This window comes from Dysidea avara, chromosome 11 (assembly GCF_963678975.1).
Source record: "Dysidea avara chromosome 11, odDysAvar1.4, whole genome shotgun sequence".
Classification (NCBI taxonomy): domain Eukaryota; kingdom Metazoa; phylum Porifera; class Demospongiae; order Dictyoceratida; family Dysideidae; genus Dysidea; species Dysidea avara.
Genome location: NC_089282.1, coordinates 5,007,113 through 5,032,771, shown reverse-complemented (window position 1 = coordinate 5,032,771; position 25,659 = coordinate 5,007,113). Strand labels below are relative to the sequence as shown.

Below are 25,659 nucleotides of genomic sequence, written 5' to 3'. Positions count from 1 at the left end.
CAAGTTAAGTATCCACACTGTGATGGCTGTGGTGTACACTAAGGAACTCTCCTCCTTATCACTTTGACACAATGAAGTGATCAAGTTCACGATGGTACAGAAATTTTACATCACTAAACATGGTTATCTACTACTGGCTATTGCTGCATGACTGTGGTGTTACTATTCTTTATTGGATGATTCCCAAAAGCATATCATTTATTTATTATTTTTATTATTAACACTTAACAGTGACCAGCACTCTAGTGAAGGTCTGACAGCAACATGTGCTGCAGCCTTAGGATTACCTAACCTAATTTCAGGGACTTAGACCTAATTACTTGACTTACTGACTGACTGAAAAGGTCATCTGTTATTGGTAAGCAGTACTCTGATGACTTGTCCACTAGTGGAATACTAGAAGTAGCCATTTATTCGAGCTTCATATCTTTGCTACTAGAAATACTGACAGAAGTATGGTCACTAGCCCGATACAGCATGGATATGCAATATGTGGCCACTCAGGCACCTTTATAATCACTTAATCAAGATCTTGATTATGAAAAAAATCCGAGGCCTACATAATCAGCTTTTGCTGTAATAGTTATAATGCTGCGCTTCTCAGCCAACATCGAAGCAAGCTTCCTAAAAACTGTTGTAGCTAGCACTGGGCCCCATGCCACCAGTAGCTACAAAGAGGGCCGGTGGGCCGTGACACTCAATAGAGTGCAACATTTCCCATAACAATGGCAGGTACGCCTTTTTTGCAGTGGTGACCGGAAACCCCAGCCACATAAATTTTTGGCATTTTCTCAAACTGCAAATCTAAACTACTCTTTCTCCTACTGAGTACCCTGTAGTTTACCAGCCACTATTTATACACCTATAGCCTTGTTCATTAGCTACAATTCGGCACTACTGAAACATTTAAGAATCCGTTTTTCTCTCGAGGAGAAATGAATAAATTTCTAATGAGTGTGCAATCCCTTTGTCTGGAAACGCCCGCCCCTACCGTGTAGTCTACGTAATCAGTGAAATATTCCCTGGGATCGTCCCCGGGCCGTTAAAGTGCATTCCAAGCATATTCAAACCGAGATACGTCAACTGAGACAGGTTAGCTTTTCAGGCACAGCCTTTTAGCTTCCAGGGAATATTGCTGCTGCTACTACTCCGGCACTATCCGCTGGCTGACCCGACTGACATGCCTGGTTACAAACTTTATTTGAAAGATGGGGATGAAGTCCACGAGGGACTGAAGTGCTCAAATTGCAGGCTAGTTCTAAAGGATCCCATACAAACCAGTGAGACTGGACAACGATACTGTAAACTATGTTTCAAGGATGCAAGGTTTGTCAATATCAGTGTTTTCACTTTACCATTAAATACTAGCTCATTTTAATTTATCATTAGAAACTCTACTAGTAAAACTTCCACGGTTGATCCTAATAACATGGTAAGTGACGTACTGAAGTGACTAGTTACGTAAGCTACACTCTTGACTCCTAATATAAGTACGTATATTCTTTATCAGTATTAGTTTAGCCATAGATATGGAGAGTTTAGCACTGGAAGGCAGAGAGGGTAGTACTAGTAGCAAAGCTTTGCTGCATACATATACCCCTGCAACATTCTTTGTTTTTGTACAAAGGTTTACTTTCATTAGAAGTTTTTCATCACCTGTAAAGGTGCTAATTCGACCAATGCTGATCCTAGCACATTGCAACAGTCAGCTCCTAGCTATTCACAAAAGAGACATTGTTGGGACAAGATGTAATATAAGCACAAAAGATTGCTGAACCTGTTTGCTGTTTAAGGGCTCAGTTTCAGTGCTATATATAAAATCATAAACTTTGGTCCAGTTTTGACATTTGTGTATACTAATTATAAGTTGTACCATAAGTTTGACTATATATGTGTTGTCTACAGCCATGGCCTGATAATGCTATTAAGAAAGAAATTGATAGATTACTAGTGAAGTGTGACAACCATGAGATGGGATGTGAATGGAAGGGATTGTTTAAAGATCTCATTGTGAGTTGTTCCATTTACTATTAGGGGTTGTTGGGGGAGTGGCTACCAGACATTATGGAGGGGCTGATTTTATTACACCTAACAGCTAACTATAAATGCTTAGCTATCTGTGATTCTAGTGAATCAATTCTATTATAAATGCATCAAGATCAATATGCCCTAATAGAATGGTCACCCTAATACAACAGTCAATCAGATATTAATTGGTAACTGCTGATCAGACTCATAGTATAATTTCTGGAGAGACAGGAGGGTGCATGCCCCCCAGATCCCTAGTTTAACTGGATACTAATATAAATTATAAATGCCCTAAGATTGACATACCCTAAGAGAGCAGTCACTCTAATACAACAGTCAAGCTGATATTAATAGTAATCTGACAAACTGCTAAAATCACTCTCTCAGACAGTGTGCTTGTCAAAATTTCCTTGGGAGGCATGCCCTCAGACCCCTGAGGTTGGCATGCTGCATCCCTTAGAAAAGTCTAGCTACATCCCCCCCTCCAGTTGTTTCCTCTGTCCCTGCTAACTATATACAAACATGTTAACTCACTATACTATTACAGGATCAACACTTGTCAAGTTGTCAGTACATCACAGTGGAGTGTAGGAACACTGGATGTGGTGATAGAGTATTACAGTCTAAACTAGAAAACCACTTGAACAATGAGTGCCTACAACGACTAATGGAGTGCACGGATTGTGGAAGAAAACTAGCATTTAGAGATTTAAAAGTAAGTAAACTAAAATATGAACATAGTCATATTTAAAAACTGCATAGAATTTTCTCACAGAATTTGAGACATGATTGCTTCATGTCATAATTTTGTATCTTTACAGGCACATGGTGATAACTGCCCCAATGCTTTGAAAAGTTGCCATCTCTGTCAGCAGGAGATGCCAGCACTTAAGGTAATGATTAATTATTATTGTAGAGTTATAATGAACTATGCTACATTGTAATGTAGAACTATGTTACATTGTAACGTACTATTGTAGCTTACTGATCATGTGATGAGGGAGTGTACCTGGATCAGGTGTCCTTGTAGTGGTGAAGAGGATGCACTGTTTGAGGTGTGTGTTATATGTCTATAGTGTATACTTACTGGATGGTAAATTGTAATTGTCTCTGGAGAAAGCCGGTACACCACACTGTGAGTATATAGACAAGAAGAAAGAAAACAGCATTTTCACATGTGTATAGCTTTATGCAGACATACGTTTATTATGCCGGCATAACTTCAAGAATAATATTTTGCTGAAAAAATTGGAAAATATTCTGGAATAATTGAATGAGTTCCAGGAATAATTGGGTACAAAATTATAAGTATCACTTGTAGCCTGATGCAAAACTCATTTGAATACACCACTGAAACAGTGCAAGCATAAAAAATGGTTGAAATGATCAAGCTACTCTAATAGAACAGTCATTCACTCTAACAGAGCAGTCAATTTTGAGCTCATAATTCTAATATAACAGTCACTTATATAAATTTGTAACTAATTGCATCTGGTACAAATTTCAGGAATAATTTTGGGAATAATAGGTGAATTTAAAAAAGAATTGCCAGAAAGAATGAGATTTTAGAGCATAATAAACTTAAGCCTAGCTTTATGGCCCCTCCTCCAAAGCACACCATTTTTGCATTATAGCTATCTGCTAGGTAGGGCAGACCACAGCACATTTGATTAAATTTCCATCAGCCATTTACGAGATATGGGCATTCAAAGTTTTGGGCACACTCTCTTTATTTATAAAATTAAAGGGCATTGGTTCCATAGATGGTAGAGGTGCTATTGCACCCCCTACTATGTATGGAACCAATTCTCATGACTCTAGTAGTCCAAAGTTAGGGTTAGGGTTTGGGTTCAACTTTACCTTCTTAGTTGTTTTTGTGTGGATCATTATTTTGCATTTAAAATAGTCAAAAATTCAGGGAGCTAGCAGCGGTAGCACAGTAGGTAGAACTCTGATGACTTGTGAAAAGTAGTAAGATAAAGTTCAAAATACACAATTTTTTTAAAGTTGTTTTTTCACATTTTAAGTTAAAGTCAAAAGTGTGCTTAGTAAAACAGTCTGGCCAGCCAGAAGATAGCTGTTTATCTCCATGGAACCATGTGGCAAAAGTCCAATCTATAGGAATGGGTCTATTTTCCTACCAATTTTTCTTTCCAGCAATTTTTATCTACTTTGCTCAAAATTCATCCACTTTGTAAAGAGTTAATTGAAGGGAGTCTCTCAACCTCACAAACATGTTATTTCGAAGCATAGTGACCAGTGTTGGGAGTAACGCGTTACTTATGTAACGTGTTACATAATATTATTACTTTTGTGGTAACTAAGTAATATAACGAAATACGCTTAAAAAACAGGTAATATAACTCAAGATACTTTACTAACAAATGTAACGCATTACCTAAGTAATATAGTTACTGTAACGAGCCTAATATTATGTAATATTATTACTACAAGTAACGAAGTTACTAATCTCGTTAGTAATCCACTGAGTAACGCCTAGCCACAACGAAGTAATGAAGCCTACTGAATGAAGCTTATTCACCAGCTTCTACTTATAACCAAGATTTGTACATTGCCCAACAACGCCATCATGGCACGTGATAAGGTGGTAGTTTCACATGTGACAGCTTAAAGCTGTGGACACAAAGTAATATAATATGTAATATTATTATAGTTACTTTATTTTATGGGTAATATGTAACTGTAACTAAATAGTTCTGTTACAAGTAATATGTAATATGCAACTAGTTACTTTTACAAAGTAACTTGTCCAACACTGATAGTAACTGTTCTATTAGAGTATATCGATGATCTTTAGCTGTTGTTTGTATAACAAGAAGAACACTGTGTGACTATTCTATTAAAGCACCATGGTCTTTTATGCTACATGTGCTATATTCCTGCTCCATTGTCCAAAAATCCACCTATTTTGCTCATCATTCTACCAGCCTATCATGTACTTGTTTGCATCCCTCCCAACCACATGCATGGGCAATATGACTGGTTTTCTCCAGACGTGGTTACAATTTTTGATATATAGGGGGTAGTCATAATGATAATTCTTTATCATTACAGGCTAACAGCAAGGAGTATTTCGAGCACCTGCAAGATTCTGCCAAGTTAACCAGCCACCTACAACCATTACTAGTCCAGTTCTCCAAGATGAGTCAGTCAGTAGAAAAGATGACCAATGATTACCAACTGGTCACCAGTAGAATTGAACTACTAGAAACTAAGTGTGATGATCTAGAGAGGAAGAATGAAGAGCTACAGAATGACAACATTAAGTTATGCAAGACATTCACAATATTGACAACAAGAGTGGAAGAGAAGGAACACAAATCAGAAGAAGTGCCCAAGTCTCAAGTGGGTAAGATCATACGTATTACTGATGATAGGCTTTCTCTTTTGGAACAAAATTATGGCAAGTTGTTCACTGATGTTGCCACTACTAAGAATTCCACAAGTAAAGCTTGTATGCAAGTAGATGTGTTTACTAATGAAATTGAGAAGATGAAGAGAGATTATTCATCACAAGGAATGAGGAGTGGTGAACTGGTCCCATACAACAACAATGGCTCTTATCCACTGGATTATATCAAACAGGTTGAAGAGAAGGTACTGGAAGTTGAGCGTACTGTGAATGTCCTCAATGTCCACCATTCAGAACTAGAGTTACAATTACAAGCATCTCTTGCCAGTACACACAATGGAGCTTTTCTCTGGCGTATACCAGAAATGAAGAGGAGAATTCGTGATGCTAAAATCGGTCGAATCACCAGCATTTACTCACCACCATTCTACACAGGAAGAAATGGTTACAAGATGTGCATCAGAGCTTATCTTAATGGTGATGGCACTGGAGAAGGAACACATCTTTCAATTTACTTTGTTTTGATGAGGAGCGAGTATGATCCATTACTTCAGTGGCCATTTGAACACAAAGTGAGCTTGATTCTTGTTGATCAGGATCAAAAGAAGCATTTGGTGCAGACATTCAAGCCCAACATACAATCAAGCAGTTTCCAGCGGCCAAAGTCAGATATGAATATTGCCAGTGGTTGCCCAGAATTTGCTAAATTGTTAGTCTTTGATAATCAAAGTTATGTCAAGGATGATGTCATGTATATTAAAGCTGTTGTGGACACTTCCAGTATATATCACCCATAAACTGGTCACTTATGTTATTTCAACCCCGGCCATTGTACATAATTAGCTGCACAGCATTAGTAATAGTTCAGCATTTTGTTTTGACTTTTAGTCCATGTACTTCACTTGGAGCCAATTCTACATACACGATTTTTAACATGCCGATATAATATCACCTGTGTACTGTCTATCATAATGTATTACATTGCATGCATCCAATAGTTGGTGAACTGAAATAGCCACTACAGTGAAACATGTTAATCAGGACACTTGAAAATGAGGACATCTGCGTAATCTGGACACTTATCAATGGTCCTAAGGTATCCTTTAGCATGTAAATTGACCTGGAAAACACTTTTGGTTGGTCCCAACGTGTCCTTAATATGGCTACAGGTTTCACTGTACCAGGGACAGAGCCAGGATTTTTTAAAAGGTGGTTTCTGGCTAGGCTTGGTAGTAATTAGCCACAGATGTGGGAAAAGACCAACTGCTGACAAATTCTGAACATTAAATGGTTGATCTAGATTCGCAATCTAGCTATATATCTTCAATAAATTTTGGCTCCCTTATTAGTTATGGCTCATGTGTGATCATGGAAGAATATGATATGTGACCGGATTTCACATAACAAGGCTTCCACACACACAAAATCAAACTTACGTTTTTACCAGAAATGGATTGCTGGCCTAATACACTATCACATTCCACACTGTACTTCCTTCAGGACTGGCAAGTCTGGTTTCTGTGGCAGCTTTCTTCCGACCCTGTCAAAGCCACGAGTGGGAGATTGGCGCCATTGAATGGCCATGGCTTTGTGATAATGGTGTGTAGTGAGCTGGGACTTCACAGAGAGCTCACCAATAGTGTTCTCGGTCAATTTGGAGTGATTTGAGAGCCATGGAGAGCCCAAACTTGGCCTCTGGATTCCAATCGTCTTCTTACTCCATTTTATACCCACCCTATTACTATCACCTGTGATATTATTACCCACTCGAGAAAAGCTGCCCAAAACAGGGCTAATTTTGGGTATCAGAAATGTATACACCCACTCAGTGATAGCTAGTAAATAGATGCATACTTGGTGCAAATTTTGTTTGCACAGCTGTAGGCACTGGGAAGTTATTACACAATGATTACTTAAAATCGCCATATCTCCTAACGAAGTTTTGTGCGTCGAAGCCGGGTTTTGTCAAATTCAGTCACACATGAATACATTATAGCCCATATAAAGTGTAACTTACCAATTGACGCTTGAAAACAGGCCCACACTTTATTACCAACCCATGGAACACAAGGAGTAGCAAGAGGCAGCCAAACAAGCTAACTGTAGTATTGTTGGATCACGTGATCTCACGTGATGCCTCTCTTAATATTAAATGTGACCGGATTTCACATAACAAGGCTTCCACACACACAAAATCAAACTTACGTTTTTACCAGAAATGGATTGCTGGCCTAATACACTATCACATTCCACACTGTACTTCCTTCAGGACTGGCAAGTCTGGTTTCTGTGGCAGCTTTCTTCCGACCCTGTCAAAGCCACGAGTGGGAGCTTTCTCCCACCCAGTCTGGTTTCTGTGGCAGCTTTCTCCCACCCTATTACTATCCACCCCCACCCTCCCACCCTATTACTATCACCTGTGATATTATTACCCACTCGAGAAAAGCTGCCCAAAACAGGGCTAATTTTGGGTATCAGAAATGTATACACCCACTCAGTGATAGCTAGTAAATAGATGCATACTTGGTGCAAATTTTGTTTGCACAGCTGTAGGCACTGGGAAGTTATTACACAATGATTACTTAAAATCGCCATATCTCCTAACGAAGTTTTGTGCGTCGAAGCCGGGTTTTGTCAAATTCAGTCACATATAGTCATTGGTATTAGTAGAGGTAAAGTCTAGACTCAAATACATATCTGACTAACTCAGATCTAGCTACTTGTTCAAATTGAATCCCTCTGCAAGAAATTGACTACTCCATTAAAGTATTTCAATCTTTAGAGATGTTTTCTTTCTTGTGGCTACATGCATTCCCTTTTGCTCCCTTTATAGAAGAGTAAAAAAGCTGAGCTGGTAAGCAATTCTATTTTCACTAAAAACACAATTTTGTGTGTGTTGTTGCTGGTGTGTGCGTGCATGTGAGTGGGTGGGTGTCCGTTTGTTTGTAAGTCTTGTCCATCATTAATTATAAAATTTGTTTTGAAAGTTGAGTTAAATATTTTTGCAATTTTTGTAAATGTGTGTATACTATTGCATTGCTCAATTGTCATCTGGCAATGTACAACCATTATTGCAGATCTAGATTTTAGGTATAACTTGAGTGATAGAAAGCAATTCAAGTATCGCCGTGACTTACACAGTCTTGATATCTTTTAAAAGTACAACATATGTTGTAAACTGATTTTTGCCTAAAGTTTTGCTAAGTGCCTCAAAATTTTGCCAACAGTATACTTTATGTAGTTTTCTCTGCATCATGTATGTGTGTATATGTGTGCATGAGTGTTGTTACTTTAAAGTTGTTAAAGGTTGCATACATAAATACATAGTTCTCCATACAACAATTGATGTAGCTATAAAATTACATAGATGTAATGGCTATTGGCAGACAGACAGAATGGTGTCTCTTGAGAATGCCAAACCAGTAACTAGCTAGTTAAAGTAGCTATGTAGCTGCTGCAAAGAGTGTGTATGGTATAATTAAATTTAGACTTGCAGTATTTAACAATATGTGCACTAGGACTGAGCAAGATAGTGGATTTTTTTTTTACTACGTGCACATCATGATAAGCTATGAATACTATTATGATAACAAGTTTGTATATACCTTACAACAACTCATGTAATAGTTTACATCACTAACTCACACTCAAATTCTGTTGAGTATGAGTAAACATTTCACCCATTCATAATTGCTAGGATGATATTGGCAGCACTGAATTATGTTTAAGGAAATCCAACTATTTATTTTTATTTATTAAGGCTTTACAGCACAAGTGCTGAAGGTCTGTAGGACACCTGGTCCTACAGCCTGTTTAAAGTTGTTACAGAAAGTGTGTTTGAAAAAGTGGAGAAAGGAGAAAAAAATCCATGACTGAACCTAGGCAGCCTTGAATCTACAGCCATCCGATTAATGCTTGCATGAACGCTTACAGGAGTCTGCCAGGCGGTCAGGATGCAAAATCTAAATATGAGAAATACATCAATATTTCACATTCAAATAGCTATATTATAGTTACCTATTCTATATTCACAAATAACATGCAATATTCACACTGGTGAACAGTATTCACAATTTTGCCTAGCCTTAATGTGTACTGTTGTAGTGAAAATTGATAGATTTACCAGTGGTACAACAAAGCTAATCTCTACCAACTGATAGGTTTTTTTTTATCCTTTTGAATCATAAGAACTCCGGCATTCAAGATTTTTTTACTGGTACAGTTTAACTACATTAATTTTTGCCATTAGCTATATATAGCTAGTTGCATTTGGGTGTTTGTTTTGGACCCCGTAGCTAGCTAATCTAGTAGAATTTCTCATGCACAGGTGAGGAGATATCCACAGCAGATTCAATGTGTTTGTATCAGACCACTGTTGGATTTCTGTTTTATATGGTGCTAGCTAATGTTTAACATTAATATGTGGAAGACTGTAGGAAGATGCTTAAGACAAAACCCACCAAGTGGTATATGATTAAGCATTAAAAACCACCTAAGTGTAATTTACATTGCCTCAGTATTATACCCATGTAAATAAACAGTAGAACATCTTTAGTAATAGTATCCGGATTTTCTTTCCTCCGTAATTTTGTCACGATGACCTCTAATGGGAAGCTGAAGTTGTACACGGATACTTTTTCACCAGTATGTCGTGCGATAATGTGGCTGCTTGAGAGTGAAGGTATTCCGTACGAAGAACGCAAATTGCTGTTACGAAAAGGTAGTCACGTGATGAACTTAAAGCACGCATTAAGTTGTGCACGTTTCCTTACGTAGGGGAACCAGCAAGTGATTCCGAGTTCGGTAACGTTAACCCTAACAGGAAAATCCCAGCAATTGATGACGGAGGATTTTGTCTCTTTGAATCGTAAGGGGGTGGAGCTGCGGTTTTCGTTTGATTTTTATTTAAAATAATGCAATTCTACAGGTCTGCAATTCTGAAATATCTTTGCAACAAGTACAAATTACCTGATCACTGGTATCCTGCTGATGTGCAGAAAAGAGCCTTAGTGGATCAGTATCTGTCCTGGCACACTGGAAACCTCAGGTGTAAAGTGTTCTTTCTCAAAGTATGTGTGTAGGTGTGATAAGTATGTGTAGGTGTAATGCTATCTTTGTTTCTTAAGACCGGGCAAACTCGATGCCTTGTTTCTCATTGCCCATGCACCAGCATTGCTTTCCACCCTACCACATTAAAACTCCTGCAATTGATCACATGCACAAGTGTCTTCGATAATGAGATAGATCGGCCATCATTATCAGCAAAGAAAATGTTTTTAAAAAAGATGAGTATAAGTATTTTAGAAGGCCTTCGATAATTCCTGTAGTGAGTGATACATAGTCTGTGATTTCAAGCCCTTCCTTCAATAATGAATAATGAAAAAATGACTATGTGCCTGTAGTAAAATTGTTGAAGTGGCTGATAAGAAACCATGACTCTACTTTGTCTGGCCTAATTGTTTTCCGTCACCATATCAATTTTTAAATAGCCACACTAAATTTAAAAGTATTTTATTATAGATTACATGAATGTTGATAGAAGAAGACTCTTTAAGGCATTAACTGTGCGGATAACATATATCAGAAGGATAATAGGTATCTGAACTTTTGTTTCACCCAGGTGCAGATCCAAGAGGTAGTCTTCTGAGCTGGTAATCTCCCTAAAGTTCATATATGCGACTCTGGCCTACAGCTGTAGCATTCATACATAAAATGTGCCCTAGGCAGCTGCAGACTTCAACAACATGATGTGTGTATCTAGCTAACTATCTGAAAACCTACACTGCTGTGTGTGCAGCTTATTGCTATACTATGTTATCAAGAGTTAATAATAGTAGGGAGGGAGAGTGTCTAACACTCAATAGGCCTGTATAAAATGAGCGCGTAGAGCACCCCGCTTATTATCGTATACCTTTGTAATTTCCTATAGTGTTGATGACCGCAATAAACACGTTATGTCACATTTTGTATGGCCTTGCAAAATCGATAGTTGGTGAGAAAGCAGTGATGCGAAGGTGGCTACTCCAGTGAGTGATGGGAGAACCAGAGAGAAATCGTTCATAACTTTCATCTGGCGCTTTTTCTTAGGTTGGGATTCTCCAGGCTGTGTTTCATCGGCGCCGCTTCTTTTCCTTGCCATTGCTTTCGTTTGACACTTCTTGGTTACTTCCGGCTCATCACTCCTTGACTGACGCCTCTTCTTGGGCGTTACCTCGGGACGTGGCTGAACGGTAGATTCGTGATGCAATTCTACCTGTGCTTCCGAGCGTGCTTCATCTCCGCTTTTCTTCATTGATCTTCTCTGACGCTTCTTCTTGCTAGGCTGAACTGTTTCTGCTTCAATTTCGGCCAGTACCGAGGGCTGTTCATCACAAATCGACATGTTTGATTGCACACGCTACCTCGCACGTTGCTCACGAGACTGATTTGTGAACAGCTAGTAGTATCGATAACGTCCTTCTGCGGCGTGCCTCATTTCACATCTCCCTTCATGCAATCAACATGTCTGGCCAAGAAGCCAGATTGTCTTACGCGCTCATTTTATACAGGCCTATTGAGCGTTAGACACTCTCCCTCCCTACTATTATTAACTCTTGATGTTATTGTAGATCTAACTTATAACATGCAAAACTTCCTGGCATACAGTAACTATTATGAATGATGGAGCTCTTGTTCATCACATTCTCTCCTGACAAAGTTGAAGTACTACTGAAGTAACTCCTGTATCACTCCATAATTCATACTGCCAAGTGCGGGGACTAGAATTCAATTCATTTGATATCACGTACCCATATATTAATGTCAGGCGAGGTCAGGTGCATAACCACAAAAGAAAAGTACCAGCAATAAAACATTACTTTATATAGAAGAGATTATCAGCACAAATCAGATGTACCCATGCGACAATATCAGTGCCCCTGTCACTAGTCTTCGCACCTTGAGGGATTTGGGACAAATGTCCCCCCTCCTCAGCTATTTCCTTTTAGGAAGAGCTATATCACTTTGTTATGTTAACCTTTTTTGTAAAATAAAATTATTATGACTGATGAACCCACGCATACCACATCAAAATAAAGAAATAGCACTGTGCGTCCCAGCTATCAATTAGTGAAGTATCCATTACACTTTGTTGTCAGCTATGTTCAATCCATTACACAACATTATGAATCAAGAACTGTTTGAAAAGCACCTCTACAATGAAAGAAGCCACTATGAAAAATATGGACGATTTCTGTTAGAACTTAGAAGGGAAGCCATCACACACTGCTGCGAAATTAACACCTTTAGCTGTCAGCAAAAATGAATGGGACACAAAAGGAGGACACTGGTAAGTCCATGAAGAATGCATTGTATGTACTGCGGTATGCCAAACGACACGTGTCCAGCTGAAGCAACATCGAACAGTGAAAAAAATGAAGCCCTTAGTCTTAGCTGTTACTGAGTTATGTTTGTCTGAAGGCATCAGTCAATCAGTTACTCAGTCAGTTACTCAGTCAGTTACTAGAAAATTCCATTGAAAAAAAATTCATAGCAACTTGTTGAAAGCATTTCGGGTCGATCTGAAGGCTTGTTTTGGGCTTAGTTTTACTTAACCAATACTGCTTCATCATTGTCAGGGAAAAGCGAGGCTGGTTTTAGGGTGATGTTTTTCATTGGCCATTCCCAAACCTTTGTAGTCCCTACTATACAGTATTATCGTATTGTATGATGTATTTCTGCTGTTACTTGCATGAAATTGCTGAAAACATTGTGTCTGGAACATTAACCACACTCCATGCATCGGTACCTTCAAATCAGACTTGAGGTCAAATAATTGAGTATTTGTATTTAAATAAAATTTTGAGTATTTGTAATTGTATTTTGTTTTGGAACTGTAATGTATTTAATTATTTTCTTTTAAAGTATTTAAATACTTAAATTACTTCAAATACTTGACTCTTTTTGATGATTATGATATCACTTTGCATAAGTTGTTCAAAAGCAACGAAGTCCCTTTGAATAACATCCCTTTTCATCGTCGTTAGCATAAGCACAACGTAATAGCATTAAATCTGTATATGTATAATTATAAGGCCATGCATTGCTGTTTGTACACCAATTGCATGACCAGTAAGTGCTAGGGGTGAAGAAGAAACCAAAGCTGAACCCAACCATAATGCTAATGGAGGTTTGCCTGTTAAGAGCAATAGATTTTACTGTCTGTATGACGGTAAGTTTTTGGTGAGCCTGCCCTCTAACCACACTCATTTTGCTAATTAAATTGTATTTAATACTGTCCTGATGTTAATTGCAAATGCGTCTGTATTTCACAATGTTTAGAGTAACATAGATCCTTTACACCCCGGGATAGGAATCTCCACATACTTGCTGTACTTACGTACTGGACTATCCGCACCATTAATAAATTGGTGTTAACCGGGAGGAGAAAAGTCTGATCCATTGTTCTGTAGTGAATTTCGTGTTGTTTGATACGGTAATCTTGTTCTTTACTTCGAATAAGGCGGAAAGGTGATTGTGGATGCAAAAAACAGTGACAAAACTTGCTGACAGACCCGTGTGATTAAAACTTTGGCTAGCCGTAGGTCTTGAATTGTTCACTCTATGAGTGTCAAATTCAGTCTGTAAGTATAACTTGGGATAAGAAATCAAACCAGCAAAGTCATTAGTCCATGTCTATGTGTTCAAAACTTGCCGCTTGAATGGTGGCAACAAATTTTGGCTAGCTCTACCCGTCTGAAACAACGTCCTCTAGAACTTACAATTTGTTTTGTGCACTTATCCATCCTTTGTTAATTGAACTGAAGTAAACTCATTACCCGTACTGTCCACTAAACAGAGAATTAATACGCTAAAGTTGGGTCACTGATGCATCAATTCATAGATCTCTTTGTAGAAAGGTGTCGACAGAGGTACGGATGGAAGTGTTAAAAACAGAAGATTCCAATCCCGGGGTGTAAAGGATCTATTCACTATGCAATGTACTTGCACGGCCCCTTCAAATGCCTGGTGTTCAGATACAGAGTCCATTATATGCTGTCACTTCAATTTTGCATACATCAGTGGCGGATCCAGGATGGAGCATTTGGGGCAAATGCTCCCCCCGTCACCTTGTGGAGGAGCCATACTTCTGATTAAAATACTTAACTTTATGCCAGGCCAAGATCAACTTATAACACCCATGAAAATATGCACCTTTTACTAGCATTTATTATGAATTCACCTGAAACTAAAGTAAACCAAAGTCAAACTATGAAATTGTCACCCAGCACCTTCGTGTGTACTAAGCGCCTCTAAAATAATTATCGGGTTGCTGTTGTTTAATACATTCAGAGCCTTTGAAACAGCTTTAAAGACTTCACAGCCACCTACAAAGGCCAAAATGGTAAAAATCAACAGTTAGATACTAAGGTAAGGGCAGGCGTTTCCGGACAAAGTTTGTACATGTGTTAGAAAATTGTTTAATTCTCCTCAACGGAAGAACGGATTCTAACATGCTTGGTGTCGAATTGTAGCCAATGAAATAGGCTATCAGTGGTATAATTTGTGAGTAGTAAAGTGTAAGGTGCTAGAAGAAAGAACGGTCTAAACTTGCAATTTGAGAAAATACTAAAAATTTATGTGGCTGGGGTTTCCGGACACCAGTAAAAGTAAGCGTACCTGGCATTGCTATGGGAATTGCTGCACTCCACTGAGTGCCATGGCCCAGCAGAGACTGATAGCGTTCTGTTTGGCTGGTTACTTTGTTTATGGCAGCGATTTTTTTTACAGCAGAATTGTGTTATGCTGCTTCGGATCTTGCAGTTGTCTTGCAACGCTTTCAAAGATGCGACGTTTGATCACCTGCCTGGAAATCTGTACCAGCCCTTACCTGAACACAGAAACAGCATACTGGCCCAGCAGATCCTTGCTGCAGGCTTCTCCGGGCTGCTGGTTGTGTTGATTGCGCGTTCAAGTTGACACGACGCAGGTAATGGGCGTGGAATCCAGTTGTACTATCTCTAAATCATATATCCGTTCACTGTATAGTGTGATTGACAATTTTTGGTGCATACGGTCGCTCAGAATTACGAACGATGCCCTCAATCTACTGTTAACACGCGTATAGAAAGTTTTTTACACAAAAATATTCTACATGCGCAAGCAAATCGTGACGAATCTCACTAATCCTTGAAGCTATCGAGATAAAACTTTGGTATTTTATAGCACACAAGTGGGGTACTTAGGCACTCAAACCATAGCCTGATTGGTTTCCATTCCATCCTTCAGTAGCGGATTAAAAACGAAGTGTCCGGAATACCCAGCTGTCCAGAAACCCCCTTACTTACCTTACCAATGGTGGATCCAGGATGGGACAAATGCCCCCCTCCCCCCCACTCCTCACCTTTTGGAGGAGACATACTTCTGATTAAAATACTAAACTTTATGTCAGGGCTAGATCAATTAACTCATGAAAACGATATGCAAAACAAACTCACCTGAATCAAAGTAAACCAAAGTAAAACTAGCTGTGAAATTTCCCCCAGCACCTTCGTGCATACTAAGCGCCTCTAAAAATAATTATCTTGTTAAGAGATTTGTAGCCTTTTACATAGCTTTTAAGACTCCGCAATCATATGGAAAAGCCAAAATGTCAAAAATCAACAATGAGACACTACTAAGTGGTGATTATTCGCTACTTCAAAAACTGAATGCAGCAACTAACAAGAGAATCTGGCTTTCCCCACCCACCTACAACTCAGCCTGTTTGTGCCCCTACCTCTGCCAGCTCCTGGATCCGCCCCTGACTACGAAGAGGTGCATTATTTGCTGCTTCAAAAATACTGCAACTAACAGGAGGATCTGGCACCTAGAACTTACCTGTTTGTGCCCCTCCCCTTGCCAGGACATGGATCCACCCCTGTACATAGTATAACAAATGCAGCATAAGTGAAGCACTGTCTGTATCAAGTTATGTATTTTCTGTCTATACATCTTTACAGTGTTTTCAGCCAGTGGTGACTGGTAAAATCAATGAAAGAAGAATAGAAGAGCAGTTACCAGTTTTAAAGAAAAGCTTGGAGATTATTGATTCACATTTTCTGAAAGACAGTAAATTTATAGTTGGTAAGCTGGGTCTGTATAATGAAGTTTGGTTAATGCCATTTTATAGGTGATGAGATATCCATTGCTGATTTGTTATGCTTAAGTGAGATCACTCAGTATTGGATTGCTGATTTCAACCCTGAGGATCATGGTGATAATGTTAAACGTTGGGTGGAAGGATGCAGGAAAGATCTTAATCCTCACTTTGACAAGATCAACCAAGTAGTGTATGACTGTCGTAAAGATGGAACCTTCAAAACTACATTTAATCTGTGACCCATATGCATACATGCATGAATGTGTCTCCTTATCAGTATATATGATGTATATTATATGTCTATATGTGTATGTTGTCATATTGGCTAGTTATACAACCACTATGGCGCAACAATTAAGGTCTATACATATTATTGTGCTTTTTAAAACTTAAAACACTATTTACAATCCCTTTGCATGTCATGTATATAGATAGCACCTATTTTGGTGGGTATTTAAAACCAATATGGTACTGTACATGCAGTAAGCTAATATATGCAGGATTATCAGATTAAAGTGTCAATTTGTATACTCTAAAAAAATGTATACTGTTTGTATCAAAACGCATTGACAGCATGAGCTGCAGCTGTTGTGAATGTAACAGAGTACTATAGCCATGTTCATGACTTCCAGCTGCAGCTTGGCCGGCCTTATGACCTTGTCTCAGCTCAGCTTCCAGTATACAAGCATAATTGATAATTGATGGGCGTGGCTCTAATATCCGTGGCTACGTATAATGCTGCCAGCTCGGCTGCCAGGGTGTAGATATATACATACAGAAAATCCTGCACGACTGACAAGGTGCACCATACAGCTCGAGATGCAGCTAGGCATGAAGCGCCGATACGGCTATATATATGCCGATTACCGTAAGGTTAAATCTCGATATACTTAAAATAAAATTTTAAAAAATTAAAAAGAAGAGTCATGGTATCCGCGCGACGTATGGATCTGTAGCTACCAGTCTCAGTCCATTAGAAAACAGTGTAGGAGCCTCACATCTACATGAGATTCGATCTGAGAGTCTCTGCCTAGTACTATATATAGCACACCTAAAAATGATGTGACTGAGCGCACTCACGAGACGTCTATATACAGAACACGTAATACAGCAGGTGGTACGTGACCTACACTGGCCATAATTGCAGGCGACTGAGGCAATATAGCAGGCGGTAAAGAATAACTATGATTTTCAGGATGTTTGTGGTTGAGTAATCAAAGAAACCAGCCTTATAACTACGTCATTTCAGCAAAACTTCGTACGTAAAACGTGCATTTCATAACCCACAATCGAATCTCAGTAGTGATGCTATAAAATGCAGTGGAACAGTTGACTGTTCAGCCTTGTGCAGTGGTAGTACCGTAGCCAGTGAGGTCCAACCGAGGCGCGGTTATTGCTAATTGAAAACTTTTCCCAATATCCCGCAATGACCACGTGAAATACCGTGGGCTTTGCAATTTTTGGAGGCCATTGCGGTGGCCATGTAAGCAAAGCAATTCATTATTATTATGTAATGGGCTGAGATGCCTAGGCAATGAATATTGCCAGGCTAGGCTGCAGGCCTTTGTGTATGCCCACATCTTGATTTTTTTCCAATAGTCAAGTCACTGTTGACTAGTGTATATACTTCTTACTGTAATTACAGTATGCTTTGAAAAATTGTGTATGGGGGTGGGTATCTGTCTGGCATATTTTACTTTGGTTCTGTGGATTAAGTTAATTAAGACACTCAGGGAGCATTTGGTAAATTCTGTGTGGTGTTTAGCTATTTATGAACATAGTGTGCTGATAAGCCTTGGCAGGGGAATAACACTGACCCCAACCAAGGAAAATTACAGAAACACATATATAGTGGGTAATTGATTAATACATGTGTCAATGCTTCTGACTCAATCACTTAAGTTGGCCATTGATGACTATAAGGAGCTTAACATAAAATTATTAGGTTTTCTGTTCTTTCAAATGCAAGAACACAATCTTTTATGTTTGCTATATGATTGTTAGCCACACTGCCACAGAGCACTTTGCTGGAGCATTACGTCTGTATCTTTGTGTGGGTCTTAGCCCTTGAAAGTTATATTAGTGCTTCCACCACCCTTGTGAGGACATGCTGGTGTACACAGCTATATGGTGAACAGACTGCACAGACATGGGTGTTGGCACTTTTGCGTGTATCTACTGATCATAATAGTGGTAATCATAAATTCGTAGGTAGATATGGTTTAATGTTTAGATTATGAATATTTAAGTACATGCATAAGTAAGTAAGATGGTTGGTTTTGTTGTGATCTGAACGATATTTAGTCGTGTTACTATGTGTATAGCTATATCAGCAGCACAAATAGACATGTCTGATGTAGCAAGTAACTTACATTTATAACAAAAGCTATGTGAAACATGAGTTGCTTTGGAGGTTGGCTGATTTCAAATGTATATACATACATATTCAAGTTAATAAAGCAAATTCATCCTCAACAGAAAAACATTAATGCACTCTGATTTTTATTGTCCTACTGAAGACATTTATATCATGCAATTATAGATCGTCTTTAATAATATGTTCATTCTGCTCCTCCATATATATTAATTAGGACATAGCCATACCGTATCTAGACTCTCTGGGTTGGTAGGACACAAGAGCAAAGAAAGGGTCACAGTCTGCTCACAATGGCAGCCCTCTACCAACTATATTTGTTAAGCACATAAAAAATTCTTATTTATGACAGCATGCATAGTTTGCTACGTTATTATTACAAATATGCTATACAAAATTCTAACTAGCTTAACTACCAAACTAAGTACCTTAACTACAAAACTAGCTACCTTAACTACAAAACTAGATACCTTAACTACAGAACAACCTTAATTAATAACTTAGTTCAACAAGTCTATGCCATCTTCTGGGCATAAGCCATAATGCCTCAGGATCATTTTGCTACATTGCTTCTTTGAATACTGTGACTGCTTTATTAGAGGGAGGGCACAGGTCCACCTAGGTTCACCCCTATATATGCCCTTGTTAACTGTGCATCCATATTTTGATTCCATACTGCATACCCTATTGACTTGGATATGTCTATAGGTTCATCGACGATATCTGTGACAATGACGATTGGTGATTGGGAATTTGGGATAGGATGGCTGATAGCTAAGGGCAAGAACTGCTAGTAGCTAGTTGCGATTACTAATTAATTACAATATATACTACTTAATTACTTAAGGATAGTGTGTGTGTGCATGTGTAGCTTGTATATACGGGAGGAGCAGGGGTAACAAAAATGAAATGTACACAAGTATTGTTGGCCGGGAGTATTATTTTAAAAGTGGTGCCATAAAAAATTAGTAATTACTTGTCACATAGGGTAGATTCAAGTCAATTGTGCATGAATTAGGAATTCCATAATCTTGGAAGTCGACAGAAATAAAAATGATGGTTTGAGTTTGTTGAGGAAATCTGATGGGCTAGCTTGCCAGATGATTATATGATCTTGTGAATACCGATGATTTCGTTTATATTATGTAGTTGTTAATGTCATGCAAAGTATGGGAGTAAGGAGTTTTGTAAGATTTTGTGAAAAAAGTAAATCATTCAGTACATTAAAGAGGTGAATTTACACATGCAGTCAACTATTTTCAACTGTTTAAGTTAGTGTACTGACAGCTAGCTATGAACTTTGAAAAAAATGTAGCTCAGTATATAGTATAGTGTATCATAATATAGACTTGTACCTCATCCAAAAGAGAAGTATTAAAACCTGTAATTTCTGGTGTGTATGTAGAAAAAGACTGTTCTATTAAAGTACATGTTGTTCATGTTATATAGTTGACTGCTCTATTAGAGTGTCTCACTTTTTCACTCAAATAACTAATATTAATGTTATCATTATGTGAGAAACCATTGCTTAGATAACAGCTTATAATGCATCCTATTCTATAGTAGACCCATAATTGTGACCGGATCTGTGAAAAAGCCGGGACATAATCGCACAAGCCTAAATTTACTGTGCATGCATTGTATGCATGTGCTATAGTAACACCTAAAAATGCTAGGTAGCTAGGCTAAACTAGTAATGCTTTGGTCAAAAGATATAGTAGCTATAAACCCTTTGCAGGTGAGCTGCTGCCATGGCAACATCCGCCATTTTGGAGTACAACCCGTTTTGCAATCCTAGGAGAGAGCATAGGTTTAACCTGGTCAACCTTTGCTATAGAATGCAGAAGAGCTGCATTCTATGGCAAAGGTTGACCCTATGCTCTCTCCTACCAGGTTGTACTCAAAAATGGCGGATGTTGCTATGGAAGCAGTTCACCTGCAAAGGGTCTATATAGATGGGTTGCCTTTTTAAGGCGTGGTCGTTTTACTGTAAATTTTCCACATACTTTCAGAGTTCGCTAAGTCAAAAATGTAAACTTGATTAAGTTAAATTAAATATATTAAATACAAAATTCTAACTAGCTTAACTACCAAACTAAGTACTTTAACTACAAAACTAGCTACCTTAACTACAAAACAACCTTAATTAATAACTTAGTTCAACAAGTCTATGCCATCTTCTGGGCATAAGCCATAATGCCTCAGGATCATTTTGGCATTATATCGCCAGAGAGTAACTGACAAGCGCTGAAGCAATTGTTTCCTTGCAAACTGTCTGGGAATACCACTTTTAACAGTTGTACGGTCGGCAATCGTGGATAAGGTTGATAAAGCAAAGGGTGTCCAAACACCAAATGACTCGCAAACCAGGGGAAAAAATTCACCACCATGGTTATTAACAGTTTCCAAATAATGGTCATCCTTAGCCTCCTCACCGGCAGCAGCAGCTACCCCAGCCTTAGATGCAGCAGCGGAAATAAAGGAAGGCTGAGTTGTGCACTTGACAGAGAGGTCAAAGTAAGCAGGACGGCCTAGAGTAAAATCAGGATGGTAAATGTCCCCAGGACGAGATTGATCAGAGGCAATGCTTTGCTCACGGAGAACACCAGGGTGATCTTGCCGAGGATCTTGCAGTAGAGCATGATGTACTATAGAAACAAGAGCATCATGGCATTGGATACATAGTGGGCCATGAGAGCAACCAAGAAGATGGTCACTAAACTGATCTATGACAGACAAACATGTACAAAGTGGTAACAATGGGAAAAGAGGAACACCCAACCATAAACGGACAGCGATAACAAACTCATGTGGAGAAAAGGCCAAACCCAATGTTGGTTGAGGGATGGCCTTCAGCCAGCCACTGCTGACACCAGAGGAGTGAGCAACAGCACGTAAACGAGCCTGGTCACGGATTGTGGAGGTGTTGAAAATGCTTGCAAATAATTGATCATCAAGGGAAGCCTGTAAGTCATTTTGGGAAGATAAGTTAGAAGGCAAGATGGATAGACTTTGGAAATAGGAGATAGCACAATTTTCACCTGGAAAAAAAGGAAGTCACATCAAAATTTGGTGGGGACTATTCTACGGAACGGAACGGAACGGAATGATGGACTAAACCACGGAACGGAACGCTTTCTCAAATTGAAGCTTGCAACTTACCATTGCTGAAACTTCCCTTATAAGTTAGCAGTGGCATCTCCAGTGGGTGATTAAACGAACTTTATGTGAGCTGTTTTTCTTATTTAGACTTTAGAAAACAGTCTGGGCCGGTCTTTCAAGTCATAAGTCAGTGTATAAATAAAGCAAGCAGGAAGATACTGGTAACAGGAAAGAGCCAGCTGAATTAAAACTTGAAGAATTTTGTGCAGTGTGTGAGGAGCAAATATTTTGGCAGACCGCAAGGAGGGTATATTCTGCAAACATCACTGAAGTGTATGCATGGAGTTATTTATATATTAACAGCTGGTGCAGTGGACTAATACCGTATTCAATAGTGAGCTGATTTTATCTGTTGCACAATTCAAGGATGTGTCTGACTGCTACGTAGCTTTGAATCAGGCTAAATGCCAAAACTCCAAGATCAGCCAAATCTCTATTATAAGCCGCATGTGAAACCATGCCTGTAGCCACCAGGCAAACGTGATTTGGACCAAGATGTGTGTGTGTAATTTCAATGTATCTAGTCAGACCTGAAATGGAACACTCACATTAATTACATACCACCTAAGAATCCTAGGATTTCTTAAGTGTAACATTTCACATGCTTCACTTCAAACAAAACAGGTTAAATTTGTTCGTCTATTTTCAAGTGATTCCCAGTCCAGCTGGTCCATGAAATTACAATGGGATCACATGTATTTGTTACAGTGCGGGCTGTCCTGTGTTGGATCTACTCTAGAGTTGAAATTTCAAGGTAGATTCACTGCCAATGTACTGACACTAGTACTGTTGTAGCATGTTTAAATGGGGGACAAATGAAATAGTAATGCTAGATTATTTATGTATACAAATTTTTCATAATGAAATTGATATCCCATTTTGATTTGTACTTCCACTTTGCAACATATTCAAGAACAAGAAGCTACCACACTTAATCTCCAACCACTGTCATTAATTAACCAAGATCTCACTAGTCTGTAATTCACCTTACTGTAGTGATTTTATTGATTCATCTGTATGTTTTCTTCATTTTCCTTTGAAGTTGTACCAAGAGTTCATAATAAGGTGGAGAGTGTCTAACTTGAATGCATTCACCAAACACCCTGCTTAAAGTAACACCTCGGCCTTATTTCAGAACAAAGGCTTTACCTTCTTCAGCAACGCTAATCAACAGTTTTCTACCCCCCAGTAAAGGTGTTGATTTGATGAAAGGTGAACTTTACGCAGGGTGTTTGTACAGGCCATACTGAGAGTTAGACACTCTCCCCCATACAAATCAGTATTACGAACTCTTGGTTGTACAGTATAGGTAAACAAAGATAAGTTTCTCTCCCATCTTATTCTAGGATTTCTATTGACAAGGAAAATTCAATTATTTGTATACAGGCTCAAAATTGAGAAAATATAAAGAAAGTGAATTAATATTATACAGTCAGTTTGCTTTTGGATATTTAATGTCTCCAACCACAACAAAAATTCGATGAATCCATGCATCTCATCACTGGTCGTCTGAAAGTGATACCTCACTCAATCAACCATATAATCTGTTTATTAGACTGAATAAAGTCATGATTACCTAAACAATCAATTAATGTTTTATAATTATCCTATTCCATTTTCCTGGAGGTTCCACTGATAAAATGCAATGATAGCAGCTAGCCAAGCTGCAAGTTGATTCAGAAAGCATTCCATTCTGTAAAATAGACCCCATCCAGAATTCAACTCAGTACTCAGGCTGAGATATCTGACAATAGTCCACTACTCTGTTAATGAATCATTGATGTTCACACAATATAGCCTCCTTGAGGTATCTGAATGTTTGCTCCTCACACACTGCACAAAATTCCTTTAGATTCTGCTTAGACTGAGTTGATTCAGCTTGTCACCATACTTGTTTCCTTTGTAGTGTAGCTATACACATACTGATTTATGCCGATTAGAAAGGCTGGGCCTCAGACTGTACATTCTAAAGTCAAGTAAGTAAAAATAACTCACATACTAGTAAAAACAAGTCATGCATTAGTTCCCTACTTGATATATCCGAAGATGAACACACTGAGTCAGCTATTCCCACAATTAGTACTTCGTTACTAATGACAACCAACAAGAACCCACAATCGATCCTTAATTTCGTTTTATCTTTCTTGGGGCAACGTTTGATTACCTGCTGGAAGTGCCACTGATAACTTGTACAGCAATGGTAAGCTGCAAGCTTCAATCTGAGAAAGCATTCCGTTCCGCAGTTTAGTCCATCATTCCGTTCCGTTCCGTAGAATAGACCCCACCTCAAAATTTGGTGCTAAACGGGACACCAAAATCCGGGCTGAGTTACAGGAACCCAAAAAGGCTGGATGTGAAGAGCGATGGGACTCACGCAAACCCAAGCCTCCTAAACGGAATGGCAAAGTAGCTTGAGACCAAGCATTATCAGAGATGCTACAGCACAAAATTCTACTAAGACAGTTGCGTAGGTTAGAGTCAAACACAGATGGAAAGCAGCCTAATGATGAAGAAGGGACACAGCGCAATATGTGAGTGATCTTACAAACACTGAGACAGCTCCTAAGCAAATTCAATTCAATTTGAGGATCTCCAAGTTCTGCAAGCTTATCCTGAATAGATGCAGTTTTTTCAAGTTTACTAGACAAAGAAAAAGTAGCACACTAAGTCAAAAATGTATTACCGCAGTACCGTGATGGCTATTGGAGAAAATGAACGTTTCGGTTAACTTTAGCAAGCAAGAGTTAGCCAGCCTTCAGAACAGAAAGTATGTTACAGAGAAAAGTTCGAGCTATAACATATCCAGCGTGTAAGGTGAAGGCTGAACGAGAAGATGATTTTCTCTCCGGCTGAATCTCGGGTTTTTGGAAAGCGATAAAACTCGCTGAAAACATTCTTTGTAAGACTTTGCTACTACTTAGAATGATAGACTGGATGATTTTAACTCACCTTGTACCTTTGAAGAATCAAAAACGTTTGTCACTGAAACTATTTTAAACAAGTTGATGTTGTGCTAGCTACTTCTAAAAACCAGGCGCCATGCAGCTAGCTAACTCATCTGGAATAACTATAGACAGTATATACTACTATGAATTAACCAACTATGTATTACTACTTTACAATATGGTAGTTTGGGTTGTGCAATAATATAATTAGCTATTTCTCGTAATTCATGAAATATTCGTAATTCATTCAATTACTTTGCTATGCACTGCTAAGGAAGCGTTTGTTAAATAAACCGCTTTTACCAACATATTACGCACAAAACTATCTTCTAAACTGTTTTATAGTGTGACTAACGTGTTTTTTCCCACAAATTCTCTCGACAAAGCCTCAAAGCTGCTCTTCATTTTCGTTCGCGTACGTAAGGGATACGCCCCCTTTCAACTCGAAGCGATAGGCTATTCCTGGCAGTGTACGAGGCCTGCACCGTTGTTTTTCAGTTGCTAAATTCCTGAAAACCTCAAGGGGAAGGTAGTCTGAGGAAAGTCACCACACTCGTATTTCAGTCCGCCGAAAAGAAACCACCTCAGAGCAAAGTTCTCTTTAATACAGACTTCATTTCACTTTTACTTCTTACGTAAAAGCTGCTTTCACCGTTAT

The 25,659-nt window shown here is 38.7% G+C and overlaps 3 protein-coding genes and 1 non-coding gene across 5 annotated transcripts in view; 3 read left to right on the top strand and 1 right to left on the bottom strand.

Moving 5' to 3' along the window:
- Positions 1 to 25,659, bottom strand: part of LOC136238403 (uncharacterized) — a 105,994-nt gene that overhangs the window by 30,537 nt on the left and 49,798 nt on the right. The gene's annotated exons all lie outside the window — the stretch shown is intronic.
- LOC136238569 (TNF receptor-associated factor 2-like) lies at positions 1,062 to 6,413 on the top strand. Its single transcript, XM_066029130.1, has 7 exons — positions 1,062 to 1,326; positions 1,390 to 1,432; positions 1,906 to 2,010; positions 2,576 to 2,743; positions 2,850 to 2,921; positions 3,009 to 3,083; positions 5,104 to 6,413. Exons 1-7 carry the CDS (start codon positions 1,181 to 1,183, stop codon positions 6,196 to 6,198), a joined length of 1,704 nt encoding a protein of 567 aa, XP_065885202.1. The 5' UTR covers positions 1,062 to 1,180; the 3' UTR covers positions 6,199 to 6,413.
- On the top strand, positions 9,957 to 16,927 carry LOC136238787 (glutathione S-transferase theta-1-like). Its single transcript, XM_066029384.1, has 5 exons — positions 9,957 to 10,121; positions 10,178 to 10,268; positions 10,329 to 10,470; positions 16,381 to 16,504; positions 16,551 to 16,927. The coding sequence occupies exons 1-5, from the start codon at positions 9,998 to 10,000 to the stop codon at positions 16,757 to 16,759; spliced, it is 690 nt and encodes a 229-aa protein (XP_065885456.1). The 5' UTR covers positions 9,957 to 9,997; the 3' UTR covers positions 16,760 to 16,927.
- On the top strand, positions 17,860 to 17,999 carry LOC136239659 (U4 spliceosomal RNA). Its single transcript, XR_010693560.1, has one exon. It is a non-coding gene; the product is annotated as a U4 spliceosomal RNA (small nuclear RNA).